The 21741-nt window shown below is 51.1% G+C and overlaps 1 protein-coding gene and 1 pseudogene across 1 annotated transcript; one reads left to right on the top strand and one right to left on the bottom strand.

The window, feature by feature from the left end:
- The window catches only part of LOC128826713 (butyrophilin subfamily 3 member A1-like), a 42053-nt pseudogene extending 30550 nt beyond the window's left edge, over positions 1-11503 (top strand).
- A 60-nt stretch (positions 11504-11563) lies between these two features.
- LOC128826711 (general transcription factor II-I repeat domain-containing protein 2A-like) lies at positions 11564-13865 on the bottom strand. Its single transcript, XM_054010150.1, has one exon. The coding sequence runs from the start codon at positions 13633-13635 to the stop codon at positions 11827-11829; it is 1809 nt and encodes a 602-aa protein (XP_053866125.1). The 5' UTR covers positions 13636-13865; the 3' UTR covers positions 11564-11826.
- Between the last annotated feature and the right edge of the window lie 7876 nt (positions 13866-21741).

The following is a 21741-nucleotide window of genomic DNA, read 5'->3' as shown; positions in this document are numbered from 1 at the left end:
TCCATCTTGCAAGAGAGTCTGTCTGTATGGAGATGCTCTGTGGAGAGCCATACCTATTGTCCCACTGAGTAGGTGGGCCCTTGCTGTCGATGATGGCCTGCATACCATTTATAGTCTGCTTTTGCCTCTTCAATGTTTTTCCTCACTCATGGGCCTGATGAACCCGATGTACTAGGTCCGAGATGGCTGGGTTGGGAGAGGACATAGGTAATTGCAGATGGAATTGGAAGTAGTACCCATAGTTGATACAAAAAGGTCTTTGATCCATGGATGAATGGTCTCTGTTGTTATATGCAAACTCTGTGTAAGGGAGAGGCGAAGACCAATCATCCTGGTGGTGGCTGACATAATATCACTGATACTGTTCAAGGATCTGGTTGGTCCTTTCCTTTTGAATGCTGAAATTGGGAGGAGATAAGCAGAGAAAAGACATGTGTGGACCCCCATCAGGCATAGGGTCTTCCACCGGAACCAGTTCATGAACTGAGACCCCTGATCAGAGGTGATGCGTTCTGGAAAGCCATGCAGATGAGAGTTTGATACTCTAGGGCCCTGCTGTGGATTTAGCATGCCCGTAGTAGCAGTGTATCTGCGAGCAGCATGGGCAGCAGCTTAGGGTATTCACTTGACTATGCACCAGGAGGTCGGAATAAGTTTGTTCTTTAGCGACTAGCCCAAACTCCAGCACGCGCTGCCCTGCTACTTTTAGCGCACTGGCTCAAGCAGATCTTGCCTGTGTCTGCCTGCCCAAACTGGGAAGCACCCTCCCAGCTGCAGAGTAGATGTACCCAAAATTTGGAACAGCCCCATGCTGAATCCAAGATGATCGTCTTTTCTTCTCTCCCCAGAATTCGTCAACCTGCGTAGGACGAATGGTAAGTTCATCCATGTCCCCAGTAGAGCCCCTGGGCAGCGATTCCCAGCCACACATGGTGCTGAGAGATCAAGAAGCACCGATCCTGCAAGGCAGGGCTGAGTGCACATTTTGAGCTGAAATTAGAGTCACATTAGTCACCCCAGTCCCTCTGCAGCACTGTGAGCTCTCTGCAGCAGAAACAGGGTTACCTGCTGTCATGCCTGGATAGACAGACAGGTGTCACCTTGCCTTTGACAATCCAATGCCAATCAAATTGTTATGATGCAGTAGGAGGGGCTAGCGCTGAGTGCAGGCTCTTCTGGGCCAGTTCACAGAACGTGGCTCATTATTTCAATGCTTTGTTGCCAAGGCCAGATCCCAGATGTGAGCCCTGATCATCTGCATGGCCATGCCCTAGTTATACCTGGAGTGTGTAGCTTTGATGCTCCAAAGACCTGTTAGTAACACAGAACAGGAATTCCCCTTAGACTGAAGGGTTGGGAATATCAGAGCTGTATTGGGATCCAGACCCACGTCTTCCATCAAAGTTAGATGCTTTGCAAATTCCAGGTGTGTATCACTAACCACCAGCCCCACTGCTATCAACACTGCTGCCTCCTGCCCTGGGGCTGGGAGTATGTCTGTGGATGTCCATAACTATCTCGAGTCATTTTGGGGCACACAGAATCACGCAGCACGTCTCTGTGTCTAACTCTTTTCTCTTTCCCATTTCAGAGACTGAGAAGGAAAAGAACAGGCGACTGGAATCAGGTACTTGGATAATCCCTAATAAACATGTGTTTGGGCTTTCACACTATAACAAGATAGGAAAACCACCACACACAATGTTTGGACTTCAGTCACCTTCATGATCATCTCCCCCTGCCCTAAAAATATTCAAACACTGCAGTGTTTATAGCTCACATTTCTGTATGATCCTAAATGATGGAGTGAATGTAGTGCATATGGACCAGTGAGACTTACTGAGGGTCTGGGCAAACTTCCTCCATGCAATTCTGTGAATATATAGCAATTTCCATCTGCAAAATCACTGCTATATCAATACTGGTCTTCCCACGTGCACACAGACCTGCCCCTCAATCCCAGCCTTCAGCCCCCTGCTATGCAGCCCTGGTCTCCCACACATACAACTCTGCCATGGACCCTCAATCACCACCAGCAGTGCCCTGCTGTCTCAGCCCTCAACTCTCCAGTCCCACAGCTCTGTCGGTGACCTCAATCCTGACTTTGCAGGTGACCATCTATCCTGATGGCATTAGGCATCTCCAAGCCGGGCAATTGTAGGGAACCCCAAGATAGCAAGGGGTCCCCTCAAAGCCAGATCTCACCCACCAGGTGTCAGCTGCTCCATCTTGCTCAGTGCTACCCAGTCTTCTTCCTACACGCTATACACCTCTACCCCGATATAGCGTGACCCAATATAACACGAATTCGGATATAACTCGGTAAAGCAGCGCTCCAGGGGGCGGGGCTGCACGCTCTGGCGGATCAAAGGATGTTTGATATAACGCGGTTTGACCTATAACGCGGTAAGATTTTTTTGGCTCCCGAGGATGGTGTTATATCGGGGTAGAGGTATACTTGGCAGGTCACTGGTAGGGGCCCTGAAACTGAGCTGTGTAGGGAGTCCCCATGAGACAAACACCACCACTGCCTGCAGCCCCCTACTATCCCAGCCCTGGGCTTCCTCCCCCAGCCCCAGCTATGTTGGCATCCCTCAGTCCTCACCCACTGTTTCCCTGCTATCCCAGCCCTCAGCTCCTCAGCCCTGTTTTACCCCCTCCTCGTCTAGGCCTGAGCCTCGAATGACCCTCCAAACCCTACTATGCTCTATATGGTCTCTGTGAGGTCACTCTGATGGGCCCCACCACCCACCTTGTTCCCCTAGGAACCGCGACAGGACCTGACTCTGCGACTCTAGGGTGGACAGTAAATCCAGTGCCACACAGCCCCACGGAGCCCTTCCCCAGCCAACCACTAACTGTAGAGTTACACACTTTTGCAGATCAGCACCACAAAGGGATTGGGCACGGCACAGAAACAGGAGGTCTGAGGTCGGGTGACAGGCTGCAGCAGTGCAGGCCTCTCTCTCATTCCCTGCAATTGCAGTAGCTGGGGGCAATTTGTGGGCTTTGTTTAGGGGTTGATCTGGGACTTTGTCTGTTATTCATTAACAACAGTTTTTTCTGACATGTGCAGTTGGTTCTGAGACCCTTGGCTCATTGGACACGTCTACACTGCAGCTGGGAGCGAGGTTCCCAGCTCGGGGAGCCAGACACACACTAGCTCTGTTTGAATTAGCGCGCTAACAACAGCAGTGTGGCTGGGGTGACAGGGGCTGTGGCTAAGGGGAGCCACCTGTGTACATACCCAGGGGGTGCAAGAAGGTTTGTATTTGAGCAGCAAGCCCAAACCATTGCATGTGCTACCCCCGCGACCCTGCTACTTTTAGCGCACTGGCTCGAGCAGAGTTAGCGTATGTCTGCCTGCCCAGACTGGGAAGCTCACTCACAGCTGCAGTGTAGATGTATCCAAAGTTTGGAATAACCTGTGTCACCCTGCTCAAAATGACCCTTGCTGAACCCACGATAGTCTCCTTCTCTTCTCTCCCCAGAGTTCCAGAAGCTGCGTGAGAGGCTTGGTAGGTTCATCCAGCTTCCCATTAGAGCCCCTGAGCAGAGGCTCCCAGCCACACATGGTGCTGAGCAGATCCAGAAGCACCGACACCACAGGGCAGGGCTGAGTGAACAGTTCGGGCCAAAATTAGAGTCACATTAGAGTCACCCCAGTCCCACGGCAGCATTGTGCGCTCTCTGCAGCAGACACAGGGTTACCTGCTCTCATGTCTGGATAGGCAGACAGGTGTTACCTGGCCTTGACAATCCAATGCCAATCACATTGTGCTGATGCAGGATAAGGGGACCAGCCGCTTTCTATTAATGACTGCTGAAGTGCAGGTTCTTCTGGGCCAGGTCCCAGAACGTGGAGATGAGCAAAAGACCATATTCAGGCTCCCGTTTCCATGCTTTGTTGCTAAGGCCAGATCCCAGATCTGATCTCCAATTATCTGCATGTCCATTCCCTAGTTACACCAGGAGTGTGTAGCTTTGATGCGCCAAAGGGCTATTAATAACACAGAAAAGGAATTCCCCTGAGATGGAAGGGTTGGGAATGTCAGAGCTGTATCGGGATCCACACCCATGTCTTCCATTAAGGCGAGATGCTTTGCAAATCCCAGGGCTCCTGCGTATTGGTGTGAATCACTAACCGCCAGCCCCGCTCCTATCAAAGCTGCTGGCTGCTCGGGCTAGAAGTGTGGCTGTGGGGTGTCTGTAACTAACCCCAGTTGTTATGGGGCACAAAGCTCTGTGTCTAACTGTTTTTTCTCTCCCCCATTCCAGGGTCTCAGCAGGAGTAGTGGTTCTTCAGTTACTGTCCCTGTGGGTGCTCTACTCCAGGTGCACTAGTGCCCCGTGCGCCTTTGATCAGACATTTCTCGTGGCAGTGTCTGTTCAGCCCAGGCATTTCAGCCCCATGCCCTGTGCCATTGTTATATAGCGAGGGTGGCCAAACTGCCGCTCACAATCTGCATGTGGCTCTTTTACAGTTAAAATGCAAGTCACGGAGCCCTCCCCCCACACACACACAGCCCCAATTCTCCACCTACCAGACTTGGTGGGGGAGCTCGGGGTCTTGCAGCAGGGTTGTGGGGTGGGGTTTTATGCCCAGCAGGGAGGGGTCTCTTGGAGCTTCAGCCCCATGGGGAACGCTTGCCGGGGCTTGGGGCTTCAGCAGGAGTGGGGCTGAAGCCCTGAGCCCCAGCAGGTGCCGCCCATGGGGAAGAAGCTCCAACCCCCAGCAGGCACGCCCCAGCTTTTGAACTTCTGCAGATTGCCGTATGCAGCTCGGAGGCTCAGTAAGTTTGGCCGCCCCTATTATACAGCACTGCACAGGCGAACCGCCCTCAGTTCCTTCTCTGCAGCAAAGCTCTCAGCAGAGAACTCTGAAGCAGAGGGGATGGAGGGCGGGAGTGGAGCACCCATAGGGACACGTCTCGAAGAACCACAGTTACAGCACAGGGTGAGTGACCATTTCTTCTTGCAATCAGGTACTTGGATAATCCCTCGTAAACGTGTATCTGGGCTTCACACTGTAATGTGATGGGAAAATCACCACACGCGCTGTATGGCCTTCAGTCACCTTCATGATCATCTCCCCATCCCCGGGAAATAAACAAACACTGCAGAGTTGGCAGCTTAGGTTTCAGTATGATCCTTAACGATAGAAAGTGACTGTAGTTCATAGGGAATGGCAGGACACGGGGCAGGTCTAAACTAGGGCTTAGGATGATATAATTGACATCACTCAGGGGTGTCTAAAAGCCGCCCTGCTGAGTGACGCAAGTTACAGTGATGTAAGTGCCAGCGTGCACAGCACTACGTTGGCAGGAGATGCTCTCCTGCTGACGTAGCCATCGCCACGCAAGGAGGTGATGTAATTACGCAGAAAGAAGAGCTCTCTCCCGTCAGCAAAAAGCAACTTCACCAGACGCACTACAGCAGCATCAGTGCAGCAGCGCCAATTTAATGTTTCTAGTGTAGACTGGCCCTTAGTTAGGTGCTGGGCAAACTTGCTCCATGCAGTTCTGTGGAGACAGCTCAGTTCAGACTTGCAAAATCCCTGCTCCCCAATGCTGGGCTCCCCGCCTGCACCCAGCTTGGCTGGATCCCTTTGTGCCCACCTGCAGCCTTCCAAAATCCCAGCCTTGGGCTCCCCCACACATGCAGCTCTGCCAGTGACCCTCAATCCTGACCTGCAGCTAGTCATGGCATTAAGCACCTGCAAGCCATAGAATTGCATAGAAGGCTGCAAGGTGCCCCCTGAAAGCCAGATCTGGCCCAACAAGAGTCAGCTGCTCCGTCTTGCTCAGTGCTGCCTAGGACTCTGCACAGGGTAACCTCACACACACCACACATGCCAGGTCACTGGTAGGGACCTGGAACAGAGCTGTGCAGGGAGTCCACATTGGACAAACACCTCCACTGCCTGCAGCCCCCTGCTATCCCAGCCCTGGGCTTCCTCCCCCAGCCCCAGCTCTGTTGGCATCCCTCAGTCCCCACCCACAGCTTCCCTGCTATCCCAGCCCTCAGCTCCTCAGTCCTGTCCTGTTTCCCCCTCTCCTTGTCTAGACCTGGGCCTCAAATGAACAGAGCCTCTGAACCCTACAATGCTCTGCACGGGCTTTGTGAAGTACCCTCTGACACCACCCACATTGCTCCACTAGGAGTTGAGACAGGACCTGACCCCACATCTCTAGGGGTGGACAGTAAAACCAAAGCCACACAGTTCCACAGTCCTTCCCCAGCTAATCTCCTGCCAACCACTAACCCTAGAGTTACACACTTTTGCATATCAGAACCACAAAGGGATTGCTCAGTGCAGAAATAGGAGGTCTGAGGCTGGGTGACAGGCTGCAGCAGTGCAGGCCTCTCTCTATGAGACACATGTTCTGATGTGATGCTCCCTCCCCTCATTCCCTGCAATTCATAGATTCATAGATTCATAGATTATAGGACTGGAAGGGACCTCGAGAGGTCATCGAGTCCAGTCCCCTGCCCGCATGGCAGGACCAAATACTGTCTAGACCATCCCTGATAGACATTTATCCAACCTACTCTTAAATATCTCCAGAGACGGAGATTCCACAACCTCCCTAGGCAATTTGTTCCAGTGTTTAACCACCCTGACAGTTAGGAACTTTTTCCTAATGTCCAACCTAGACCTCCCTTGCTGCAGTTTAAACCCATTGTTTCTGGTTCTATCCTTAGAGGCTAAGGTGAACAAGTTCTCTCCCTCCTCCTTATGACACCCTTTTAGATACCTGAAAACTGCTATCATGTCCCCTCTCAGTCTTCTCTTTTCCAAACTAAACAAACCCAGTTCTTTCAGCCTTCCTTCATAGGTCATGTTCTCAAGACCTTTAATCATTCTTGTTGCTCTTCTTTGGACCCTTTCCAATTTCTCCACATCTTTTTTAAAATGCGGCGCCCAGAACTGGACACAATACTCCAGCTGAGGCCTAACCAGAGCAGAGTAGAGCGGAAGAATGATTTCTCGTGTCTTGCTCACAACACACCTGTTAATGCATCCCAGAATCATGTTTGCTTTTTTTGCAACAGCATCACACTGTTGACTCATATTTATGAGGTGGCATGACGGTAGCAGGGGGCAATTTGTGGGCTCTGTTTAGTGGCTGATCTGAGACCTCGTCTGTTCATTAACAATAGTTTTTTCTGACATGTCCTGTTGGTTCTGAGACCCTTGGCTCATTGGGTACATCTACACTGCAACTGGGAGTGAGCTTCCCAGCGCGGGTAGCCGACACACGCTCCCTCTGCTTGAGCTAATGCGCTAACAATAGCAGTGTGGGTGAGTGTGTCGGGGTCCCTGGGGTGCAACCTGGACTGTGGGACCACTGAGCCCCCCAAATGCACCAACCTGGGTTGTCCCTCACATTGTGATGCTGTGTCAAGCTCCAAGCCTCTGACAGGCGCTGCACTTACACAGCCACCCACAGGCAGGGACGCACCCAATTGTGTTACATGAAAGATCCCCGTGCCACTCATGAATAAGGCTCAGATTTAGTCATGGGTACATTTAGTAAAAGTCATGGACAGGCAATAAACAAAAATTCACAGTCCGTGACCTGTCCATGACTTGTACTATAAATATCCATGACTAAATCTTAGCTGCTCCTGCAGGCCCTGGGATGCCACTGCTGCTATGGGGTGAGGGGGAGCCTGGGGTGCTGCTGTTGCTCCAGGATGGTTGCTCTGGGGCCGTGCCCAGGGCCAGCTGCACCAGCTGCTGCCCAGACAGCCCTGGAGCCAGCTGCCCGGGGCCACTCTAGCAGCAGCTGGTGAGGATGAGCCCAGGGGCCGCCCCAGCAGCAACTAGCATGGCTTACCCTGGGGGCCGCCCTGCTGCTCAGGTAGCCCTTGGGTAAGCCACACCGGCCACTGTAGCTGTGGAAATCATGGAGGTACTGGAAAGTCACTTTGTCCTCCAGCTGTTCTTCCAGGTGTTGAGCTGGGAGTGGAGAGATGTCAAGTGACAATGTCACTTCCTCTCTTTTATACGTTCTTCCAGCTGGCCAGAAAGATCTTTGCTGTGAGGAGGGGATCAGGCAGCCCCCATTGGTCAAGCAGTCTCCATTGCCTACAGTCTCTGGGATAGTGGAATCTTTCCTCCATGGGTGTTGATGAGAAATTAACATTGTCTGGCTGGTCCTTTCTTTTGTGGGCGTTCCCAACCTCACAACATATTTCAGTAACACATACAGTAATACTTCATAACCTCACATACAGTGTTAGCACATACAATCCAACAGTATATTAATGTTCAACAGATCAAGACTTTTAAAATGATACCTAACAAGGCAGACTTTGTACAAAACATAGCATAATTATATCACAGCAGTGAATATGGGGGTTCCAGGGTGCTACTCTGAGGTACAGAGTGTCACAGTGGGATAGCACGGGCAGTGACTGAGTGTAGCTGCCTAATTACATACCCTGGGGTCCGAGCGAGTTTATACTTGAGCAGCTAGCCCAAACCACTGCACATGTTACTCCCAATTACACCTGCTACTTTTAGGGCACTAGGGCTGCAGTGTAGATGTACCAAAGTTTGGAACAGCCCCACGTCACTTTGCTTATAATGGCCCACACTGAATCTGAGTCACATTAGAGTTCCACCAGTCCCACCGCAGCACTGTGAGCTCTCTGCTCTCATGTCTGGAGAGACAGACTGGTGTCACTTTACCTTTGACAATCCAAAGCCATCACATGGTTCTGATGCGGCAAAAGGGGGGCATCCGCTTTCTATAGATGACTGCTGGAGTGTGTAGTTTTGATGCTCCAAAGGGTTATTAGCAACACAGAAAAGAAATTCTCCTTAGATGTTTCAGAGCTGAATAGGTTTCAGAGTAGCAGCCATGTTAGTCTGTATCCAAAAAAAGAACAGGAGTACTTGTGGCACCTTAGAGACTAACATTATGCAAGGCACTGCATTTAGCTGTATGGAGTGGAAATCCATCAACTTCATGAAAAAACTCTTACAGCTACAGACAGACATCATCTTCCTTTCCAAATGCAAACAGATGGACATCGTACCAAAAGGACTAAAGGTAAAAAAATCCATTACAATCTACAATCTCAGACTATGCTGAGAGACTGTGCCACACACTCTCCAAGAAACTACGAAACCACCTGATCAATATCCTATACAGCAAACAGGGAAAAATTAAGAATGAGCTCTCAAAGCTGGACACGAAAGCTTCTGCTCAACTAAATTTGTTAGTCTGTAAGGTGCCACAAGTACTCCTGTTCTTAGAGCTGAATAGGGATCCAGACCCATGTCTTCCATCAAGGCTAGATGCTTTGCAAATCCCAACCAAGATTTGTATCATACCAGTGTCCTTTTAAAATTCCCAATCTATTGGGGGCCACCATGGCCAAACAGCAGCTTCTTACTGGCCTGGATTCTGCTCTGGGTGACACCGGTGTAAATCCAGTTTCTCTCCAGTGAAGTACATGGAGTTACAGCAGCGTTCCTGAGAGCAACATTTGCTCCAGTCCCCGATACTGAGACAATATAGAGGCACCCCAGAGAGCCGGTCATTACTATTAGCAGAGATCTCTGGATGAAAGGTCCTGTCTCTCACTTCACACAACTGGGACATTTTTCCTTCGGCAGCAAGGGGCCATGAATCACATGTAAAGTGATCACATGGTCACAGAGCAGCACCCAGAACTGAGCCCTCTGCCTAAATGACAGGGAATAACTCTGTCTCTTTCTGTTTGAGACAAGGTGCACACAGAGCTAGGTAAGAGGACGTGTTTTCAAGTCACATTTCACATCATTCAGTTCCTTTCCATTTGCCATTGACCCCCCCTCGCAGAACAGCATCTCCTGTGGGAGCGAGTTCTCTGCGTTTGCCGGGCCCCTGACCATGTTTGTTCCTCTTCCCTTGCAGATTTCAGGAGGGTTTGGAGCTGCATGGGTGAGTGGGGCTGTGAGGGGCTGAGCAGACACTGCACTAGGGTTAGTGGTATTGCCGTTACGTAGCTGAGTTGTCAGAGGTGTGGGGTCCCCATGGGGCAGGTGGGGCAGGGCATGCACTGGCTACAGAGCCATGGGGCTGGATGCCACAAATGGTCCTGAACACGCTGCCTGAGCTCTAAGTCTCACCCCTGGGCAGCTTCCTCACAATCCACCTCTCAGTTAGTCCTGGTATCCACCCCATCTCCCATTGGCCCTTCAGCGATGATCCATCCCTACCCTGTCAGCTCCCCCAACAGCCCCACTCAGCCCTCCTCCCCAGGCACCCTCCATGCCCCCCCCCCCCGGGAGACCTAACACCTCCCAGTGACAGAACCTCTGCAGGGGGGGAGTGAGAGGAAGCAAAGAGCCCAAACCATGCTCCACGGCCAGATCCAGGCTAGCGATGCCAGTCCCACTAGTCACCCCAACCCTTAATACTCTGTCCTTTGCTCCAGCTGTACTGTGAGATCATAGGGTCCCCGACTGACCTGTGGCTAACGGGGTTATTCTGGTTTCTGTCCCCAGTTTGTATCATCCTGGAGCTGGTTTGCAAACACCCTGAAATCACCGTGTCTGAGGATGGCAGAAGAGTCCAACGCAACTCCCAGTTTCCATGGCCGGCTGGCCTATCTGGGGCCCTGATAGCCCTGGGGAATGAGGGGTTTGTGGACAAGGATCATTATGCTTTATGGGGTGGGGTTTACAGGGGGTATTCGGAGGTGGGGGTGAGGAACAGCCCGGACTGGGAGCTGGGAGTGCTGAGTGAGTCTGTGAGGGACAGTGAGATGGGAGAGGCAGGTGAGACTCCTTGGGCTGGGGTGCTAGGCTCTGGAGAAGTATGAGGGATGATATCACCCCAGGCAGGCTGACCCTGCGATCCAGAACTGGGCTGTGATGCCGACGTGATAGGGGTGTATCTGGATCTAGAAGGGGGCGTCTCATTTTATAGTGTCAGTTCAATGGCCCTTATCCTGGAGATTCCTGTGAAAAGTTCTGAGAGATTGTTCACGTTCCTGGTCACACTGCGGGGAGGGACCAGAGGAAACCCCTCAGCATCTGTCCCCAACAATCACTGGGATTTACCCCAGAAATTAGGAGTTAGTGGGTCTGTTATTCAGGGAGTTCCCACAGCCCTACACAGCCCCATATCTCCAGTGAGAGGAAGAAGCAGGAAAAATCACAGGGCCACCTGCAACAGGAGAAACAACCCAGCCCCTGGACAGCGCCCTGTCCCTGGAGACAAGCAAGTGAGAGAAACAGCTCATGTGGGATACAATAAATCTGAAAGCATCTACCCACCAACCTGCTTCCCAAGTGGAGGAAGGGGCATAAAACAGAGCAGGAGCATCCACAACTGCAAACAGCCCCCAAAGAGAAGGGGAAAAAGAAACCTCAAAACTCCAAGGTCTGAACCCCTCCCGTGTGGTAAAGGGAATCATGAGAGAAACACTCTGCACTTGACTCCAGAGGTGTCTCTGGAGCTGACTCTTGTTCCAGGGATACCAGGGCCAGGAAATACGACTGGGGCAGGGGTGTCAAACTCAATTGCACAGGGGGCCAAAACTCAAAACTCGCGGGCCGAACAGTATAACCATTTATTTAACAGACTAAATATTTATGTTTTTTAACCATTAATATGAACCAAAATACAGGATATCATTCCAAAATAAATACATTTCAACTTAAAATATTTTGCTCTTCATAAAAAAATATCCTGTCAATACAATACATTCAAAATCTGTACATGCTGGAATATTAAAAAATCTGAAAATATAAATAAAAAATTGAATTTAAAGCAAAAGTATAATCATAACAAATCATAACATTCCATTTTCTTGTCCTATTTAGTCAGAGCCTGATACTTGGAGTCTTTTCTTTGCAACAAGTTCGTTTATGTTTGGGGTTAGGTTCTGTGTTGTGAAGATTCTCAGGATCGATTGCAGGTGTTCATCAGTGAGGCGACTCCTGTGTGACGTTTTGTTAATTTTCATCACAGAGAACAGCTGCTCGCACAGATATGTGCTGCCAAACATGGACAGGATTCGAGCCGCATGTTGGCGGAGCTGCGGCATCGCTTCAGGAATGAAGCGAGTGAACTGTGCTGGCCCCGCAGTGTCGTACTTTGCCTTCAGTGTCCCGTTACATTGCAGTTCTATCAGCTCCATCTGCATTTCTACAGGTGCGGTTTCCACATCGACTGCAAATGGGTTGCGAAGCAGCTCGAAATTACTTTTCTGTGCCTCAAAGTCACTGAAGCGCCGTGCGAACTCAGTGCGCAGCGCGCTGAGTTTTTCAGCAAAGGTGGCATTTGGGAAAACTGTGGCACTTTCTTGGTTCCGTATTACTTGGCAACAGGGAAAGTGAGACAAGTTGCATTGGTGCATTTGTGTCTCCCATAAGCGCAGCTTCACTTGAAATGCCTTCACTGCATCATGCATATCGGTTATTATGTGCTCCCGTCCCTGGAGTTGAAGGTTTAAAGCGCTAAGATGCGACGTTATGTCAGCCAGGAACGCCAACTCACATTTCCACTTTTCATCCCGCAGAACTGTGCAGTCTTTCCCCTTACTGTCCATGAACTGGCAGATTTCCTCTCGCAGCTCAAAGTGTCTTTTGAGAACTTTTCCCCGACTTAGCCACCGGACCTCCGTATGATATGGCATGTCGCCAAACTCGCTATCTATTTCCCGCAGAAAAGACTGGAATTGGCGGTGATTTAAACCGTGGGCTCTGATAAAGTTGACGGTTTGTGTTACAGTGTTCATCACATGATCCATTTTTAGAACTTTAGCACTCAGCGATTCCTGGTGTATGATGCAGTGATACACTGTCAACTCACCGGCACAGTTCTCCTCCCGCATCTTTGAGCGCATCCTTCCCACCAGTCCATTTTTTTCACCACACATAGCAGGTGCGCCATCTGTTGTAAGTCCAACGAGTTTTTCCCACGGCAGTTTCATGTCGGTTACACTTTGAAATACATTTCCAAAGATGTCTTCTCCTTTCGTTGTCCCGTGCATCGATTTAATGTCCAGTATTTCCTCTGTTACACACAAATTGGAATCCACACCACGGATAAATATCGCCAGCTGTGCAGTGTCAGTCGCGTCAGTAGTTTCATCCACGGCAAGGGAGTATGCAACAAAATCTTTTGCTCTTTCAATCAACTGTGTTTTCAAATCAGTCGCCATCTCACAAACCCGATTAGCAACAGTGTTTCTGCTGAGGCTTACATTTGCAAACGCTCGCGTTTTATCTGGACAAAGGACGTCGCACACTTTCATCATACAATTCTTTACGAATTCCCCCTCGGTAAACGGCCGTCCTGATTTGGCGATCTCTTCGGCCACAATGAAACTTGCTTTCACAGCAGCTTCACTTTGTGATTTTGCTTTGGTGAAAAACGTCTGCTGGGATGTCAAATTCTTCTTCAACTCCTCTACCTTTTGTAGCTTCTGTCCTGCGCTCAGGTTTTTGAATTTGTTCTCATGTTTCGTCTCGTAGTGCCGTCTTAGGTTATACTCCTTCATTACAGCGATATTACTCCCGCAAAGGAGACACACTGGTTTACCTGCAATTTCAGTAAACATATACTCATTCTCCCACCGGCTTTGAAAGTCTCGGTTTTCAGAATCAATTTTTCTCTTGGCCATTGTTGGGGTCTAGCTTTGATTTGAGATTAGCGTTGTATACATCAACAGACCGCGAACTTGAACCGCGGCTTGCCGTTGGCGGCAATTGCACTGCATCATGGGATTTGTAGTGTGTGTTATTGGGGCGTCATATCACAGGGCCATTAAAAACAGATATATAAAACGATTTCGCGGGCCGGATATAATTGTATGGCGGGCCGGATGTGGCCCGCGGGCCTTGAGTTTGACACATGTGGACTGGGGAATCAGACCCAAACGCTGACACCTGGGAAAGAACCTCATCCTACAGGAAACGAGGGGAAATGGCGACACATCAGATGTTTCCTCCCCCTGAACTCAGAGGAAAACTGCAGCTATTCATGATAACGCTTTGCCCTGCCCCCAGTTACATCGGAATGTGCTGATTGGAGGGAACTGCGTTAACGTGACTGTTAAATGTAGGAAACTCAATACACACTGGTTGGGGGGTGCAGAGGGGAAGGGTCTCGCAGTAGCACTGACTCACTCCCATCGCAGACACACACACACACACTGCTCCTGCCAGCCTCAGGCCGTGTGCGTGGGTGACAGGATTGGTCACTCGGTGTATCAGACTGGGTTGTGATAGCCTCACACGGAGCAGCACCCCGAGAGTTGAACCTGCCCCCAACCACTGGAGCCCTCCCTTGGGCTGTAGCAGGGCTGGCTGGGCTCACTGGGAGCAGGGATGATGGACGATGCTGCAGAAGCTTCTCATGGAACAAGGACGTGGGGAAGTTCAAACACTGTTGGAAATTGTATGAGGGGGCAGGAGGGGAACAGGCTGCCAGCTGCAGCATTGCCAAGTCTCATGGTGTCATGGAATGGAAATTTTTCGTAATATTTTGGATAAATATGGTGTGTGCCTCATTTTCCTCTATGTGGTACATGGTTAACTAGGTGGGGGGGAGGGGGAAGGGTGTTCGCTCTTTGCAGAGGCCCAGAGACACATGTGTGACTGGTGCCCAGCTGCCTGCGCCTGCAGCCTCTGGAGACTCTCAGAAGACAATGGCCGCTCCAATTGCTTGGAAATTTGGCACCTAGCAACAGATGACCATGGATGGCCCCACCCACCTTGGGTGTGACCAGCTGGAGGATAAAGGACAGAGGTGGGGCCGGGTGGGGTGTTAAGTGTGGGCTGCTGGAGGAAGAGAGAAGCTCCTGGACTGGGACTCAAGAGGGGTCTGATGTCTCTGGACTGACCCAGGTGGATTATGCTGGAACTTTAGATTCTCTGTGTTCTAAACACCTAATAAACCCCCTGCTGTTACAGTGCTGGCTGAGAGTCACTCTAGAGTCAGGGAGTCGGGGGTGCACTGCTCCCTTTGGGTGTGCAAGTCTCTCCCGGGTGTCCTGGTGAGACAGACTCGCTAAGGGGAGCTCACAGCATGAAGCCGGGGGGCTGAAAGCTCTGAGGCTCAGTCCCAGGAGGCAGTGAAGCCAAGTGGCTTACCCTATGGAGAGTGTGACCCAACATGGGCTGACACACTGATGGGAACTTCCCAGACTGTTCCAGAGCACCAGACCATTGGATCCGTGACACATGGTATCTGCAGTTTTCCTTAAAGCCCCAGCTCCTGGAGTTCCGGGATTGTGGGAGAATCTCAGCTTTGGTTTAAAACAAATAAAAAGTACGTTTCTAGCCTGTGGCTGTGGTGTGGAGCTGTAAAGCGTGACCCCAATGTCCCTATGCATCAAGTCTGGCTTTACTGCTGGGTGCACTGCATTTAAACCCTACGACCTGGCTGTCGGTTTAGTGCAGGTCGTGATGGGACCCAGCAACACATGGCCGGAGGGGTGCGGGGGAGCTCTGGGAAGCGCCACCCACAAACATTGGGTCTGTGCTATGTAAAAGGTGGGTGTGCAATAAGCTGGCTGGGCCCAGACAGCGCTCTTGGCATCCGATCATACTGGAGACAAGGCAGCTTTGGTGTTGTGGGTGTTTTATCTCCATTTAGCTGGTGGAGGTGAATCCCTGGGACGTGTTATGGTGTGAAAACACCTTTCTCCTGGTGTAGCCAGCACCCAAACCAGCCATTTCCATCCTGGCAGCACCAGCAATCGGATTCCCAGCTCAGGACACTGGCTGCCCTGGGTGGAAGGGCAGGTGGGTGTTAGGGGAACAAATGACAATCACTGGGTGTGACGGGTTTGGAGCTACCCTCTAATAACCTCTGAGCTTTGTCTACTCTGTCTGACTGTTGTGCAGGGTTCACTGAAGGAACACAAGGGGTTAATTTGAGCTGGGCTTGGCTCCCTTCCCCCACCTCCTGGTAAACACTGCAAGGGATAAGAGACACTGCAGAGCCATCCCCTGTGATGCCCCCTGCTGAGCCACCCCACCATTAACCAGGCTCTGGGACACAGGAGGGAACAGAGACATTGGGCTGCAGTGACAGAAACCCAAAGGATGGGGAGGAGCTAGGCAAAGACTATGGGAACAGACGGCCCCCTCCCCAGATGTCAGAGCCTGGGGTAGGACAGGTTACCTAGGGGTGAAGTAGACGTGTGGGGAGCCCCTTTGGTGTTTTAAACCCTGTTCTCTGCCCGTGTCTGGCTCCTGCTGTTGAGATCAAACAAGACTTTGTGTAAGAAGGTGTTTGGTTCACTGCAGTGACTGGTCACAGCTCCCAGCGGGCAGAACCACAGGTACTGAGTCCATTAGGATGTGCTGGGGGTCAGCACAGCCAGTCCACAGGGGGCTGTAGCCCAGGACTGGTCTGAGAGAGGGGAAGGCCTGAGGGGTCACCCAGAGAGGGCACAGAGGAGCAGCCAGTCCCATAACTGTGACTTGAGGTTTGTGCAATAGCCCACCTAGGGCTGCTGGGAAAGGGGGATTCTTCTTCGAGTGATGCCCATACGCATTCCACTCGAGGGATGTGCTCACCCCAACCACAGTCGCCAGGAATTTTTCCCTCAGTGAAACCTGTTGGGACAGCTTGAGCGCCCTCTGCTGCCGCATGCTGTTAAAACCAGTATAAAGTGCCCAGCCAACCCCACGCCCTTCAGTTCCTTTGTTCCGCCCATGATGGGGGCTGAAACTACTCTCGTTGCATTTGCAAGTTCTCTCTGTGGACTTCCTTGTTATTGTACATAGTTTTAGCTAGTGTGAATTAATTTAAGTAAAGTTTAGTAAATTAGTCAGTTATCATAGAATCATAGAATATCAGAGTTGGAAGGGACCTCAAGAGGTCATCTAGTCCAACCCCCTGCTCAAAGCAGGACCAATTCCCAGCTAAATCATCCCAGCCAGGGCTTTGTCAAGCCGGGCCTTAAAAACCTCCAAGGAAGGAGACTCCACCACCTCCCTAGGTAACGCATTACAGTGTTTCACCACCCTCCTAGTGAAATGGTTTTTCCTGATATCCAACCTGGACCTCCCCCACTGCAACTTGAGACCATTGCTCCTTGTTCTGTCATCTGCCACCACTGAGAACAGCCGAGCTCCATCCTCTTTGGAACCCCCCTTCAGGTAGTTGAAGGCTGCTATCAAATCCCCCCTCATTCTTCTCTTCCTCAGCCTCTCCTCATAAGTCATGTGCTCCAGACCCCTAATCATTTTTGTTGCCCTCCGCTGGACTCTTTCCGATTTTTCCACATCCTTCTTGTAGTGTGGGGACCAAAACTGGACACAGTATTCCAGATGAGGCCTCACCAATGTCGAATAAAGGGGAACGATCACGTTCCTTGATCTGCTGGCAATGCCCCTACTTATACAGCCCAAAATGCCGTTAGCCTTCTTGGGAACAAGAGCACACTGTTGACTCATATCCAGCTTCTCGTCCACTGTGACCCCTAGGTCCTTTTCTGCAGAACTGCTACCTAGCCATTTGGTCCCTAGTCTGTAGCAGTGCATGGGATTCTTCCGTCCTAAGTGCAGGACTCTGCACTTGTCCTTGTTGAACCTCATCAGGTTTTTTTCGGCCCAATCCTCTAATTTGTCTAGGTCCCTCTGTATCCGATCCCTACCCTCTAGTGTATCTACCATGCCTCCTAGTTTAGTGTCATCTGCAAACTTGCTGAGAGTGCAGTCCACACCATCCTCCAGATCATTAATAAAGATATTAAACAAAACTGGCCCCAGGACCGACCCTTAGGGCACTCCGCTTGAAACCGGCTGTCAATTAGACATGGAGCCATTGATCACTACCCGTTGAGCCCTATGATCTAGCCAGCTTTCTATCCACCTTACAGTCCATTCATCCAGCCCATACTTCTTTAACTTGGCGGCAAGAATACTGTGGGAGACCATATCAAAAGCTTTGCTAAAGTCAAGGAATAACACATCCACTGCTTTCCCCTCATCCACAGAGCCAGTTATCTCATCATAGAAGGCAATTAGGTTAGTCAGGCATGACTTCCCCTTCATGAATCCATGCTGACTGTTCCTGATCACTTTCCTCTCCTCTAAATGTTTCATAATTGATTCCTTGAGGACCTGCTCCATGATTTTTCCAGGGACTGAGGTGAGGCTGACTGGCCTGTAGTTCCCCGGATCCTCCTTCTTCCCTTTTTTAAAGATGGGCACTACATTAGCCTTTTTCCAGTCATCCGGGACCTCCCCCGATCGCCATGAGTTTTCAAAAATAATGGCTAATGGCTCTGCAATCTCACCCGCCAACTCCTTTAGCACCCTCGGATGCAGCGCATCCGGCCCCATGGACTTGTGCACGTCCAGTTTTTCTAAATAGTCCCGAACCACTTCTTTCTCCACAGAGGGCTGGTCACCTTCTCCCCATGCTGTACTGCCCAGTGCAGCAGTCTGGGAGCTGACCTGGTGCGTGAAGACAGAGGCATTAGCTTTTTCCACATCCTCTGTCACTAGGTTGCCTCCCTCATTCAGTAAGGGGCCCACACTTTCCTTGATTTTCTTCTTCTTGCTAACATACCTGTAGAAACCCTTCTTGTTACTCTTAACATCTCTTGCTATCTGCAACTCCAAGTGTGATTTGGCCTTCCTGATTTCACTCCTGCATGCCTGAGCAATAGTTTTATACTCCTCCCTGGTCATTTGTCCAATCTTCCACTTCTTGTAAGCTTCTTTTTTGCGTTTAAGATCAGCAAGGATTTCACTGTTTAGCCAAGCTGGTTGCCTGCCATATTTACTATTCTTTCTACACATTGGGATGGTTTGTTCCTGCAACCTCAATAAGGATTCTTTAAAATACAGCCAGCTCTCCTGGACCCCTTTGCCCTTCATGTTATTCTCCCAGGGGATCCTGCCCATCTGTTCCCTGAGGGAGTCAAAGTCTGCTTTTCTGAAGTCCAGGGTCCGTATTCTGCTGCTCTCCTTTCTTCCTTGTGTCAGGATCCTGAACTCGACCATCTCATGGTCACTGCCTCCCAGGTTCCCATCCACTTTTGCTTCCCCTACTAATTCTTCCCTGTTTGTGAGTAGCAGGTCAAGAAAAGCTCTGCCCCTAGTTGGTTCCTCCAGCACTTGCACCAGGAAATTGTCCCCTACACTTTCCAAAAATGTCCTGGATTGTCTGTGCACCGCTGTATTGCTCTCCCAGCAGATATCAGGGTGATTAAAGTCTCCCATGAGAACCAGGGTCTGTGATTTAGCAACTTCTGCTAGTTGCCAGAAGAAAGCCTCGTCCACCTCATCCCCCTGCTCTGGTGGTCTATAGCAGACTCCAACCACGACATCACCCTTGTTGCTCACACTTCTCAACTTTATCCAGAGACTCTCAGGTTTTTCTGCAGTTTCATACCGGAGCTCTGAGCAGTCATACTCCTCTCTTACATACAACGCAACTCCCCCACCTTTTCTGCCCTGCCTGTCCTTCCTGAACAGTTTATATCCATCCATGACAGTATTCCAGTCATGTGAGTTATCCCACCAAGTCTCTGTTATTCCAATCACATCATAGTTCCCTGACTGTGCCAGGACTTCCAGGTCTCCCTGCTTGTTTCCCAGGCTTCTTGCATTTGTGTATAGGCACTTAAGATAACTCATCGATCGTCCCTCTTTCTCAGCATGAAACAGGAGTCCTCCCCGCTTGTGCTGTCCTGCTTGTGCTTCCTCCCAGGATCCCATTTCCCCACTTACCTCAGGGCTTTGGTCTCCTTCCCCCGGTGAACCTAGTTTAAAGCCCTCCTCACTAGGTTAGCCAGCCTGCTGGCGAAGATGCTCTTCCCTCTCTTCGTTAGGTGGAGCCCGTCTCTGCCTAGCACTCCTCCTTCTTGGAGCACCATCCCATGGTCAAAGAATCCAAAGCCTTCTCTCCGACACCACCTGCGTAGCCACTCGTTGACTTCCACGATTCAACGGTCTCTACCCCGGCCTTTTCCTTGCACAGGGAGGATGGACGAGAACACCACTTGTGCCTCAAACTCCTTTATCCTTCTTCCCAGAGCCACGTAGTCTGCAGTGATCCACTCAAGGTCATTCTTGGCAGTATCATTGGTGCCCACGTGGAGAAGCAGGAAGGGGTAGCGATCCGAGGGCTTGATGAGTCTCGGCAGTCTCTCCGTCACATCGTGTATCCTAGCTCCTGGCAAGCAGCAGACCTCTCGGTTTTCCCGGTCGGGGCGGCAGATAGATGACTCAGTCCCCCTGAGGAGGGAGTCCCTGACCACCACCACCCTCCTCCTCCTCTTGGGAGTGATGGTCGTGGAACCCCCATCCCTAGGACAGTGCATCTTTTGCCTTCCAATCGGTGGAGTGTCCTTCTGCTCCCTTCCCTCAGATGGGTCATCTAGTCCACTCTCCGCATTAGCACCTGTAGAGAGAACATGGAAATGATTGCTCACCTGTATCTCCATTGCTGGTGCATGGACACTCCTCTTTCTCCTTCTAGAGGTCACATGCTGCCAAACCTCTTCACAATCCTTCTGTCCCTGCTGCGCCTGCTCTGAATCTTCAGAACATTGTGGCCGTAGAAGCATCTCCTGACGTCTGTCCAGGAAATCTTCATTTTCCCTTATGCAACGCAGAGTCGATACTCGTTTCTCCAGGCCTTGAACCTTCTCTTCCAATATGGAGACCAGCTTGCACTTTGTACAGACAAAGTCGCTTCTGTCCTGTGGATATCATGATTTAGCTTTAAGCTCTGCATCTCCTGTGCCCCTGATCACCCTGCACTCAAGCTGTTTGAGGTGCCAGAGAGAAGCTCATATTGGGAATGTGGCAGGTTTTGTACCTTGTCGACTCCTTGGGTCGGGGGGGTGAGAAGTAACCCCGCCTCTCTACGTCTACGTCTGTTTTTACTCACCTCTGGGTAGTCAGCACCGTGTGGCCCAATGGTCAGGTTCCGTATACTGCCTCTCTCTGAGTGGGGTAATGCAGCCTAGCGGCCAGAGTCCATGCAATGCGCCCCTAGGGAAGAATGGCCCAATGGCTAGAGTCCATCTAACTCCCCCTCCCCGAGTTGGATAGTGTGGCCTAGTGGCCGGAGTCCATGCTGCCCCCTTTGGAGGCAAAACAGGGGTCAGGTAACTGGGGCCATCACAAAGGGGCGGTGACCTCTGATAGGGGGGCCTGGGCCCACCCGACTCCACCGGGCTCCAACCCAAGGCCCTGCCAGTGGCGGATCGGTCCGCAACAGGGTCAGCAGAGAATCCTACCAAAACATGCTGACCTCATAATGGTGGGAGGTACCACTCTCTTACCTTCCCTGGGTCACTTCCTACCACTTCTCCGGCAGCAGTAGTCCTTATGGCATCGGGGTCTCCAGGTTCCCCAGCACCAGACACTCCCTGGGGTTCCGATAGCTGCAAGCCTCTGGTCCAAGTTTCTGGCTCTTCAGCTCTCGTAGGTAAGGGCTGTAGCAGCTCCTGTGCTGGAGCCTCTGCCGAGCGTCCTTCCTCCTCAGCAGCCTGCAGTCAGCAGACTGAGCAGCTCTGCAGGCTTTTATATCTGATATCGTTGTTGGAGCATGCCCAGCAGACCCTCAGGGGCAGCCCTTCCTCTGCTAGGAGGGAAGAGTTAACCCTCTCGGTAACAGTGCGGGGCCGATCTGCCCCATCACAGGGACCATCGACAGACCTGCAAGGACTTTAAGCCTTGCACAAAGAAGGACTGGGAGGCCAGGCTCAAGTTCCTGCTCATGGAGGTGGCACTGATACTTGCATCTGAGCCAA

This window comes from Malaclemys terrapin, chromosome 20 (genome assembly GCF_027887155.1).
Source record: "Malaclemys terrapin pileata isolate rMalTer1 chromosome 20, rMalTer1.hap1, whole genome shotgun sequence".
Classification (NCBI taxonomy): domain Eukaryota; kingdom Metazoa; phylum Chordata; order Testudines; family Emydidae; genus Malaclemys; species Malaclemys terrapin.
Note: the sequence above shows the minus strand (reverse complement) of the source record. Positions and strands in the feature narration are given on the sequence as shown.